This window comes from Olea europaea, chromosome 1 (assembly GCF_002742605.1).
Source record: "Olea europaea var. sylvestris chromosome 1, O_europaea_v1, whole genome shotgun sequence".
NCBI lineage: Eukaryota > Viridiplantae > Streptophyta > Magnoliopsida > Lamiales > Oleaceae > Olea > Olea europaea.
Genome location: NC_036237.1, coordinates 27187371 through 27199537, shown reverse-complemented (window position 1 = coordinate 27199537; position 12167 = coordinate 27187371). Strand labels below are relative to the sequence as shown.

The window sequence follows — 12167 nt, the reverse complement described above, 5'->3', positions numbered from 1 at the left end:
AGATGGGGTGGTCCGCTATCAAGATATCGACCACCGTCGTCGAAAATAGCTTCTGAAGTCTGCGTGTTGATTGCGTGCGAAAATAGTGGCTGCAATTATTGATTGGATAGTTCAATAGGTGTTTGGTGACCATGGTTAGGTGCGCCATGATGAGGGGAGTCTACTAGTATGATGGGATTGGGCTGGGAGTCGCCGAAGATAGAGTTGTCGGTAGTTTTGTGTGATGCGAACGACTGGTTTTGGGACGAAGTTCTGGTCAAATCCGATGGAGGTAGGGACGATTCTAGGATGGGCTATATAGAGGGAAATGAGGGCTTCAAGGTGGTGTATTGGTCCGGTGGTTTTGGTGGCCGAAAGGTGTCGGAATGGGGCTTCATATTTGGCCTCCTATATTTGTGACTGATTTGTAGTTTTTTGAAATTTTGGGACTGTGGTTGCAATTAGTTATTTGTTTCTTTCTTTCTTTTCTTTTTGTTTGATTTGAATGGAGGGTAAAATTGTCAAAAAATAGTGAAAAGGACGTTCAGCGGAAAGAAATGTGAAAATAGGGGCAAAAATGTCAAAAAATGAAAAGTAGGGACATTTCCACAATAACCTTGAAAGGTAGGGACGTTTTGCGCTAAATTACCCCTCCAATTTATCACTGTCCTTCTCCACGCTTACTTCCCCAACCCCCTCAAGTTCTCCGGAGGCATTTGAAGTGCTCATACAACAAGCCTCTACGCTAGTTCAAACCTTCAACATCTAGGCCACGCGTCGAACCCATAAATGTTGAAGACAAAACACTGGATCCTTGACCTCGAGCATAGTCCTATCCTTTAGCTTTGTCTTACTTTTTACTCTTTCTATTTTTACAGTACTTACATATTCATAAATTCACATAACTTGTCACTATACTTCGGTTGCAGATATAGGTCCCTTGAATAAGAACGCGTGTTATTAGGGAGATTATAAGGTCGGGCTCAACCTCTCACACTTCAAATGCAATAAAACGTATTCTTCTTTAGGAAAATGGTGCAATTGTATCCTTGTTGGCGTATTAGGCATCAAAGTAGTATAAGATATGATGCCACGTTATCAATCTATTATACACGTAGGACGTTCTATGGTAATTTTTGACTAAATTCCTTTTTGGGACTAATTGAGTTCATGACTTAAAAGTTAAAAGGCAGTCGAAGTCCAATTGTTTGTGGACATTTTTTGCAGTGTTAAGTTTGAGTACCATTCAAATCTTTTACCTGTTATGTCTATTCCTGCACATAAAGAAAATGGATGACTTTACACTGTTTGTAGTTGTACAACAAATCTACAATTAAATTTTCAAGAGAAAAACGAGCTTTAACATATACCAATCTAAGCTACCAACACACATTGAACACATCACTCTTCATGCTTTAGCTCCATATCCAGAACCAACATACGATCTGGTCATGCTCGAGCCCCTTGCCCATGATTAGCATCTTCTTGTGCTTGTATGTTGTGATCAAGCCTCAGCCTTAAGCCCTATGCTCATACATCGTAATTGTCCCCGTGGAACCAAATCAAAATCCCATCTTGATATCACGTTATTCTTAGCCCTACATGCCCCTACATAAGCTTCGAGAGGGTTATTTTTGCAACTACTACATCAAAAAGTCTATGGCGTGTTGAGCCTAATAAACCATTATCAGGTACCAAATGCACTAATTAATAGAAGATTGATAATAAGAATGCGAAAAAAAATTGAGAAAATTGTGACAATAAGCAAAAATTGAGAACCTTTAGTGTAATTTAAAAGTGGTACCCAAAAAAAATTGTGGACCCATTCTATAAACCCATTTAATTTTGTAATTTTTCAACACCACACTAAACATGAAAAAATCTAACCAAATAGTTAGGATTAAGCAAAATTCCCGAACCAAATTGAGTGGTTCTTTTTAAGTTAAATACCCAAAAGTATATCTGAATCGAGAACCGACGGGTTCGGTTCGGTTCTCAGTTCTAGATCAAGAATCGAAGAAACGAATAAGAACTGAATCGTCCTAGTTTTTTTAATTAATTTATTTATTTTAAATAAGCCAAATTATTTTATTTTTTCCAAATAGATTTGCTAACTAGTTAATTTAGCTTATACCCAAAAAATATAATTTTCGTATTTCTAATTTTCAGTCCAAGCCAATTTAATCAAATTGACCTAAATTTTATCCAAATCCGTTATTCAACCGTAGTGCAGTTTCTATAGAAATCGAATTGAAGTTCGACAACGCCTCTCTTGATTATTGTGAGCTCACTATCTTCCTCTTCCTGTAATTTTAACAATCAAAACTATGAAACACTTAGTAAAGAGAAACGCAAAAGACATATAAAATTGAACTATGTTATTTTTTAAGAGCTAATATTGAACATGTCATTAATAGAATTAATGTAACTTTGTTAATATTAAAAAAATTAATTATAGTACTGAACCTCGGAATGGAATGGAACGGAACCGTATCAAATTGAACCAAATGGAACCGAATTCGAACAGTTTCATAATTAAATTTGGACACCACGGTTTCACTTGCTAAATACCCAAAAATTTCGAGTTCAATTCAGTTCTCATTATAATCGACGTGCCCAGCCCTACAAATAGCAATAACACTTAGCCCTTGTTTGGTGTAAATTAAAATTTAGATTTTAATTTAAATTAAAGTTAACAATTAATTTTTATCACACATTTTATGTAACCAACTAGAGGTGTAGAACCGAACCGAACCAAAATTTTCGGGTGTCTAATAAATGGAATCGTCGGGTCCACATATAATTATGGAACCGTTCGGGTTCAATTCAGTTCAGTACTATAATTAAAATTTTTAACATTTATAATAACATTATATAAATACAACTAATGACACATTTAATGGTTTTGAAATGTCAGAGACTAGTAAACTATCTTGTTCAAATTATCGCTACGGTCAAAGCTTTGGTTGGCGGAAGTCACAGTTTTGATTGGAGGTCACAGCGTTGACCGATGATTGTATAGATTTTGGAATGTCTACGAGGCTGCGAGAATGAGTGCGAGAGTCGAGACAGCGTTATGCACTTTAGTGTAGGTATTTAGGATTATTTAGCGGATTGGATCTTGTTGGGCTAAAAAATGAAACAATAAAATAGTAATTGGGCCAAAAATTTGGATTTAGAAATTTTTAATTTGTTAATTTGTTTAGAAAAAATTAAAATTAAAACAATTTGATTTATTCAATATAAAAAATAAATTAGAAAGATTCGATTCTTATTCGATTCTTCGATTTTTGGTCTAGAACCGAACCGTATCCGTCAGTTCTCAATTTAGATACCCGTTTAGGTATTTAATTTGACAAGAACCGTCGGGTTCGGTTCGACTTCGGATCGATCGGTTCGATTCGAGAGATTTGCCCAACCCTAGCCAACAACTTTTCAATCATAAATTTCATTAACGTTTATCAAAATTTACTAAAAATATAATTTTTAGTGTGTGCTTGAGCCACATTATTTTGAAAGAATGTATTTTAAAATATTAGATTGATAAAGAATATGTAATTAGAAATGATGAAAAGGTTTAGATTTACACGTAATATTATTCTATTGAACAATGCATGATTGAAATGATATCAAATCACTGTTTAAAAATGTATTTTTTTTGAAAGAATACAAGCTCAAACAGGACCTTAATTCTCACCATACAGAGGTTTAATGAAAAGTATCTAAAATGCGAAAAATAATAATTGAAATAAAATAGTTTGTTATAAAATATTTTGAAAATAATAAATTGTGGATACCATCAAATACCCTCTTGTGATTAATATAAAACTCAGTATTGACTTTTATACGAGTGTCTAAATTTTTAATACTATATAATAAATTGTGTTGCACCTCCCAATATCCCAATATACTGTATACCTCCCAAATTTGGTATTCTACTGACAGGAGAAACATCCTCACGCTTTCCTAACAGAAAATAAGCATGGGGATCAAAGAAAGTTGCATTTTTTCTTAAAAGCACCCATTTATCTTATACTTTGTCTGTCCTCTGATTCCGCCTTTGAACATTTGTCTAACCCATCCATAGTACTACTCCCTTGTTGCTATGCCCCATCACAGTTCCTTGATCGACCATTCGAATTTCAAGATTCAACAAAATGTAGTCCGTTAATAGTATTATAAATTAGCCAACAAAAACTATTCAATTTCCTTACTGTTCCTATCCCACGTTCAATCCAACCTTTTCCTTTTACTAAAAAAATCAGTAACAGAGAACAACTTTTTGTAAAGCACACAATCCCCTGCTTTGCACAAAGAAATTCTCATCATAGTAAGCACTCTCTTTTTGCCCCCTTTATTTCTCTCTCTCCCAGATACACAAGTGCACTCAATGCTGCATTGTTCATTTTATATACTCACAAATCAAGGGTTATTGGTCTTTTGAGTTCATCCAATGGAGTTCACTACAATCAAGATTGTTGCTCTGTACATGGTGTTTTCTTTTGTTATGGGAGCCGATCAAGTCGGATATTCGTCGATAAAAACGGATGCTGCGGCTCTTCTCTCTTTCAAGAAGATGATTCAGAATGATCCCAATGGAGTTTTGTCAGACTGGCAGCTTAAGAAAGATCCCTGTAATTGGAATGGAATTACATGCACTCTTGGAAGAGTGACAGCTCTTGATCTTGCTCAGTCTAATCTTGTTGGTCAACTCTCTTTTGCTCCTTTTTCTTCATTAGATATGTTAACTGCCCTCAATTTGTCTGCCAATACATTTGCTATAAATTCTACTACATCCTTGCTTCAGCTCCCTTATGGATTGAAACAACTTGAACTTTCTTTTTCTGGGCTTGTAGGTCATGTCCCAGAAAGCTTTTTCGCTAAGTGCCCGAATCTTGTCTATGTGAATCTTGCTTTCAATAATCTAACAGGTTTTCTGCCTGAAAATCTTATGTTGAACATTGATAATTTGCAATATCTTGATCTGTCTTACAACAATATTTCAGGTTCAATATCATACTTGAAAATTGAATCCTGCAATTCCTTGTTGCGTCTAGATTGGTCTGGAAACCAAATGATTGGTTCTCTTCCTGCTTCCTTTTCAAACTGCACAAAACTTGAAGAGTTAATTTTACTAGATAATTCACTCACAGGGGAAATCCCGCCTTCTTTTGGTGAACTTACGAGCTTACAAAGATTAGATCTTTCTCACAATCATCTCACTGGTTGGATCCCGACTGAATTGGGAAATTCGTGCAATTCACTATCAGAACTTAAGCTGTCTAATAACAACCTTACTGGATCAATACCATCCTCATTCTCATCTTGCAGTTTGCTACAACTTCTTGATTTGTCCATCAATAATTTAACAGGTCCTTTTCCCGATTTGATCCTGCACAACTTAGGGTCTTTAGAGACCTTGCTACTTAAAAGTAACAGGATCTCTGGGGCATTTCCTTCTTCAATTTCATCATGTAAGAAATTACGAGTCGTTGATTTCAGCTCCAACTTTCTTTCTGGGATTATCCCACCAGATATATGTCCGGGAGCTAGTTCACTTGAAGAGCTGAGAGCACCAGATAATTCACTTTTTGGATCAATTCCACCTCAGTTATCTCGATGTTCACAGCTAAAGACCATTGATTTCAGCATAAATTACATCAATGGTACGATTCCAGCAGAACTCGGGAATCTTGAGAATCTAGAGCAACTGATTGCCTGGTACAACAGCTTGGGAGGGAATATACCAGCAGAGTTGGGAAAATGCAAGAAACTCAAAAATCTTATTCTGAATAATAACCATTTAAGTGGCAGAATCCCAACAGAGTTGTTCGATAGTGTTAATCTGGAATGGATTTCACTCACAAGCAATGGACTGAGTGGTGAGATTCCACGAGAATTCCGGAATCTAGAAAGGCTGGCCGTTTTGCAACTTGCAAATAATAGCTTGAGTGGTCAGATACCGAAAGAGTTAGCAAATTGCACCAGCTTAGTTTGGTTGGACTTGAACAGCAACCTGCTAAGTGGAGAGATCCCGCCTCGACTTGGAAGGCAGAATGGATCAAAAGCACTCAGTGGAATTCTGTCGGGCAACACATTGGTTTTTGTCCGAAATGTGGGGAATTCTTGCCGAGGAGTCGGAGGGTTGCTTGAATTCTCCGGCATTCGTCCTGAAAGGCTGTTACAGGTGCCATCATTGAGAAGTTGCGATTTTGCCCGATTGTATTCTGGTCCAGTTCTGAGTCTTTTCACCCGGTACCAGACTCTCGAGTATCTTGATCTTTCTTATAATCAGTTACGAGGGAAAATCCCAGATGAATTCGGGGAAATGATAGCTTTACAAGTTCTTGTGTTGTCCCATAATCAGCTATCGGGGGAAATTCCTGAGTCTCTAGGCGAGCTTAAGAACATGGGAGTCTTTGATGCATCTCATAACAGACTACAGGGACATATTCCAGACTCCTTTTCACAACTGTCTTTCTTGGTGCAAATCGATCTCTCCAACAATGAATTGACAGGACGAATTCCATCCACGGGGCAGCTTAGTACACTTCCTGCAAGCCAGTATGCAAATAATCCAGGATTATGTGGAGTTCCATTGCCTGAATGCCAGTACAATAACAATCAACAGCCTACAACGGATCCAAGTAGGGACGTTAAAAAAGGTGCAGCTACATCATGGGTTAGTAGTGTTGTGATAGGGATCCTTATTTCAATAGCTACTGTCTGCATTCTGATTGTGTGGGCAATTGCAATGCGTGCTAGACGTAAGGAGGCCGAGGGAATAAAGATGCTTAATAGTTTACAAGCATCACAAGCTGCAACAACATGGAAAATTGAGAAGGAGAAAGAGCCACTAAGCATTAATGTTGCAACTTTTCAGAGGCAACTGAAGAAACTCAAGTTTTCGCAACTGATTGAGGCTACCAATGGATTCTCAGCAGCAAGTATGATTGGCTCTGGAGGATTTGGTGAAGTATTCAAGGCAACATTGAAGGATGGATCAAGTGTTGCAATCAAAAAACTCGTACGATTAAGCTGTCAGGGTGACAGGGAATTCATGGCCGAAATGGAGACCCTAGGAAAGATCAAGCACAGAAATCTTGTCCCCCTTTTAGGGTACTGCAAAGTTGGTGAAGAAAGGCTCCTGGTGTACGAGTTTATGGAACATGGGAGCCTTGAGGAAATGCTCCATGGGAGGCCAAAAGTACGTGATCGAAGAATTTTAACATGGGAAGAAAGGAAAAAGATAGCAAGAGGTGCTGCTAAAGGTCTCTGTTTCCTTCACCACAATTGCATACCGCACATTATACATCGAGACATGAAATCAAGCAATGTGCTATTAGACAATGAAATGGAAGCCCGGGTGTCTGATTTTGGCATGGCAAGGCTTATCAGTGCCCTTGATACGCACCTAAGTGTGAGTACATTAGCCGGTACACCTGGCTATGTGCCACCTGAATACTACCAAAGCTTCCGATGCACTTCAAGGGGTGATGTTTATTCATTTGGGGTCATCCTCTTAGAACTCCTTGCAGGGAAAAGGCCTACAGATAAGGAAGATTTTGGTGACACCAATTTAGTTGGGTGGGTGAAAATGAAAGTGAGAGAAGGAAAAGGAATGGAAGTAATAGATCAAGAGTTACTTTCAGTAACTAAAGGTACTGACGAAGCAGAAGCAGAACAAATCAAAGAGATGGTAAGGTACTTAGAGATAACACTACAGTGTGTTGATGATTTCCCATCCAAAAGGCCTACTATGTTGCAGGTGGTAGCCATGTTGAGAGAACTCATACCAGCAAATTCAACTGGGAGCAACAGTGCTTGAAACATGCTATTAATTAGTATAATTTTCCATTATCAATAGTGATGTAAGGTGTAAAATTTGCTACGATTTCTTTCAAATACTGTCCCTTTGTTTTCTGCTAAGTCTGTGATAACCGTCTTATACTGCTGCATCGAGTGAAGATAGACGAAACATTTATGAATCTGCAGACTACATAAAACAACAGAAATATATAGTAGAATTAAGCTCCTTGTACATACGAAATGTATAGGAATTTCCTTATAATGGAGCACGCAATTTGTTGAGACCTGCACTACTCAAATTGTCACACCAGACTACTCAAAATCTTTTGGAACTAGAATGTGTAGCTCATGCAACATCTGTTGAATCCATATCGTCTCTTCTGTTGTTGTTGACCCAATAAATCCCGGGCAATGACGTTAAACAGTTTCGGATTATATTTCATAGACCTCGACCGATGAGTGAAATATTTATCAACCAATCAATTCATATAATCGACCCGAAAACAACGTGGGCCATTAGTAGCAACTTAATTGGTTTTAATGTTGCCTTGGCCCAAATTCACTTATAGGAGGGCTTCCTTGTATCTTGGCCCAATCCTTTGTGTCTTAGCCCAATTGATAATATACCTAAAGCTATATATATCCACCTTCAATTGTAGAAGCCGTGTGTTTTCCCTTTGTGTGAGAAGAAAGAGCGTGGCTGCCCCTTTGTGGGTGAGAAAAGAGGAATGCAACCATAAGTCATTGAGTTGTGGGTTGAGGTATGATTGGTTGGTTGATATATTGATTGGTAAGATTAATTTGAGCCCGGAATCCATCGATTGAAGATCTATTCTGCTACATATGTGCTATCTAAGCTTCTAAATCCTGCTTCAGTTCAATCTAAATAGTTCGTTGATTCTTAAAACTCTTGGTGATGGGATTACCTCTTAGGTAAATACGAAATCCAGAGGTAGTCCTTTTAGCACCAGATTCAGAAGCCCAATTTTCATCAAGAAGCCTTTTGGGAGAAGATTGCTTGGATTGTGATGATTAAACGATGATATAGCATTTTCCTTCAGATTCCTTACTATCCTTCTGAATGTGTTCCAGTGTGTCAAGGGGACTTTGAATATGTTGGCACAGAGAGGTAATTTCTAGCCGTAGTTGTTGTAGTAGCATAGTGCATGCAACACAATGCTTCTATATGAAGTTGGAATATCTTGGAGGTCTCCCCTCTTGGATGACCATTAAACACCTGTGATCATTGGGATTGGACAATGGCATTGAAATCAAGTCCAATAAACATAAATAGAACCACGAAGATTGTTTTATAAGGAGCACAAATCAGAAGGTAAAGTAATTATAAACAAACAATTCTACAGTGAATCATATATTTTTCTTTTCTATCCCCATCCCGACTTGAGCATCGGAGGGTCTATGCCGAAAATCTCTTTTAGCGTATCATTAAACTCTTCTCTTTGGATACAAGAAAATAGCTTATAGAAGTCAGGTCAGGTCGAAGAATACATTAACACTCTCAATCCTGAAGTTACTCTAACTTCTATGCCCAAGAAGTCACTAAGATCCTTTGATGAAAAGTCCTTTTTTTTTTTTCCCAACAAAAGTTCTTAGATTTCTTTATAACAACTCCTAGTTATAATTACGTGATATATGTCAAGAGTAAATCCCACATTGAGTAAATTAAAAATATAGATCAATATATAAGGATTTGAGTTACTTTCATATAATGCGATTCATATTTTGAGATTAGTAATTAATTGTGACATCTGGATATTTAAAACTCGGGATTGACTTATACATACTTGTTTTGGAACACTCGTAAAAATACATTTTTCATATTTGTAAGTTGTAACCCTTATGCTTGAAGCTACATTCGAGAAATGTACACAGATTTAGACTCGTAATCTACTTTTTGTGTTAACATAACGGGAAAATGACAATCACCTTGACAAACCCTTGGTAGATTATTAAACACTCCTGTCCAGTATAAAGAACTTGTTCCACTAATAAGTGATAAAAGCAATATCATTTTATGCCATAAGATCTAACCAACCAAATGTTCAGGTGGAGCATATGACAATGACATGTGTTAAATTGACTGAAGAAAAGTAATATCCAAAGATATTTGAAAATAAAATAACTATTATTATTTAACTTTAGATGCAGCCGAACATACTCAATAAAAGAAAAAGTACTTTTTCCGGCACCAGACATCTTCGTAAGACTCAACCTAACTATGTAAGACTGAACCAAAACTATATGCAGTCAGGATATTAATTTAATTACTAGTCCTTGTCACGTGCTTTGCACGAATGTTGTATTTATTGTGTTTTTATTAGTGTAGAAATTGTAGATGTTAAAAATGAAAAAAATGTTGAAGATTTATTGCATTATTCGAGAGTTTTGAGAGCATATTATGATGCATTACAATTGATTCATAAACATAATCATTAATTCCAACAGACATTAATATACCCAACAATAACCATTAAATCGATATGTTAATTGTCGACATGATTAGATATAGCCCAGCACAAGAAATATTACTGAATATCCACTATGAACATTAGAGTTCAAAAATTTATATAGATCTAGTAGTTATATTAATAACATACAGTAAAATAGAAAACTTTGATGCACGATTCAAGAATATCTCACCTTGTTTTTGATCAAGTTATGTAGAGCAATCACACTTCAGATGAGGGACGAGAGATATATGACCAACATCATATCATTTGTTTTCACTGCAAGCGGAAGCAGAGAATAAATTCATTAAAGAATTATCTTCAGAATCCTAACTAACAATGCATATGTGAACTGGAAAGTAAAGAAAATATCAATATACATTTAGCCACTTTGCCTGCAAAAGATTTAGTTAACTCGAACACAAGATTTGGCAGTAGGTCGAACACATCCTACAGAAATTAGTAATTATTATCATATTCTGTGTATGATCAATATTTGGAAATTGGAATGCTTCTACTTAAATTACTTAATTAATGAGGGTGGTTGCTTAGATTTTGATATTTTCTTATTGAATAACACACGTAATTAATTATTATTTCATCCAATTACGTTAAAGATTATATTGAAAGTGACTACATAGCTGATGTATTCACTTTCTTTGGAGTCAAGACCTCTTTAAATTTAAATCTATCCCTCTTTGTTCAGTACCTGTGTCTTAGTAGTCTGATTTTAAAACTCTAAAAGCAACTGTCTCCGTAATGTCCCCATCAATGTCAAGTCAGCTCAAGCATTTTACTCAAACAAAACAATTTGTTCTCTAAAGGAATCTAGAATGAAATCCATAAACAAGCACCACAAAAGCTAGTATGTTTAAGAAGATAAAATTGACTAAATATAAAGAGCTCTCTGTATGAATCCTTAAAACTAACATGCAAATTGCCATTTACAATGCTATGAATTTTTTTTTATAAAAAAAAAATCTTATTGTTAAGAAGGGAAAATGAAAAATCATTTCTTCCATTTTGATCAATTAAAAATCAAACATTTAAAAGCCAAACATTATGATAAGTAGCCTCCTCCTCTCTCTTAAGCATTTCATCAAACATTTATCTAACTCCATTCACCATTTTGAAGCCATATTTTGATCATAATATGTAATGAAACCAAGCTCAATCTAAAACCCAAATTACAAAAAATTTGAAGCTCAAACATACATAGGGACACGCCCGCCAAAAGGTTTTGTCAAAGAATATGAGGCAATAATATGCAATTAAATTAAAAACATAATCGAGCGTAATGTCAAGAAATATCGTACCATAAATTTAAAATAATTAACAAAAACTTTAAATTCATCCCAGAAATGCTATGAAATGGATTCATCAAAAGAAAATCAAAATCCCAACAAAAGCACTGTTTTATTTGAATTTTCTTCAATCTTGTTCTTTTACATTTCGTGGTTGGAATATGGGACAACGCGGAGGAGAGAAATTTCTTAACTCTGTTTCTCTATTAGCTTCTTCGCTAACTTCTTGTTGCCCTTGCCATAACAATATTGTATTTTTGGATTGATTAAGAGAATTTGAAATAACATATAAAAAGATAGGAAGAGAAGAGTTGAATTGAATTGATGAAGAGAGAGAGAGAGAGGGGTTTTTGGAGACGGATTTGTAGTGACAAAAAAAATAAAAAATAAAAAATTGCGGAGCAAGCAATGCTCCACACACTCTCCAGACTGTGCGGAGAGCTCACTTGAACTCTCCACATTGTACTGAGGGTTGCGGCACAGTGTGGAGAGTTGGAGATTTGAACTCTCCGAAGTATGTGGAGGAGTTTTTATTTTTTATTTTTTTATATGTATATATAATTCTCTATGGTTTTCTAACTTTCAAAGGAAAATGCATTATTATTAA

At 36.0% G+C, this 12167-nt stretch overlaps 1 protein-coding gene across 1 annotated transcript; it reads left to right on the top strand.

The window, feature by feature from the left end:
• The first annotated feature begins 4232 nt into the window (after nucleotides 1-4232).
• On the top strand, nucleotides 4233-8072 carry LOC111399331 (serine/threonine-protein kinase BRI1-like 2). The gene has a single exon (XM_023026589.1). It carries the CDS (start codon nucleotides 4433-4435, stop codon nucleotides 7805-7807), a length of 3375 nt encoding a protein of 1124 aa, XP_022882357.1. The 5' UTR covers nucleotides 4233-4432; the 3' UTR covers nucleotides 7808-8072.
• The last annotated feature ends 4095 nt before the right edge of the window (nucleotides 8073-12167 follow it).

Bases quoted from the DNA above. Each gene is read 5' to 3' on its own strand.
- LOC111399331 (XM_023026589.1), top strand. From the start codon at position 4,433: ATGGAGTTCACTACAATCAAGATTGTTGCTCTGTACATGGTGTTTTCT.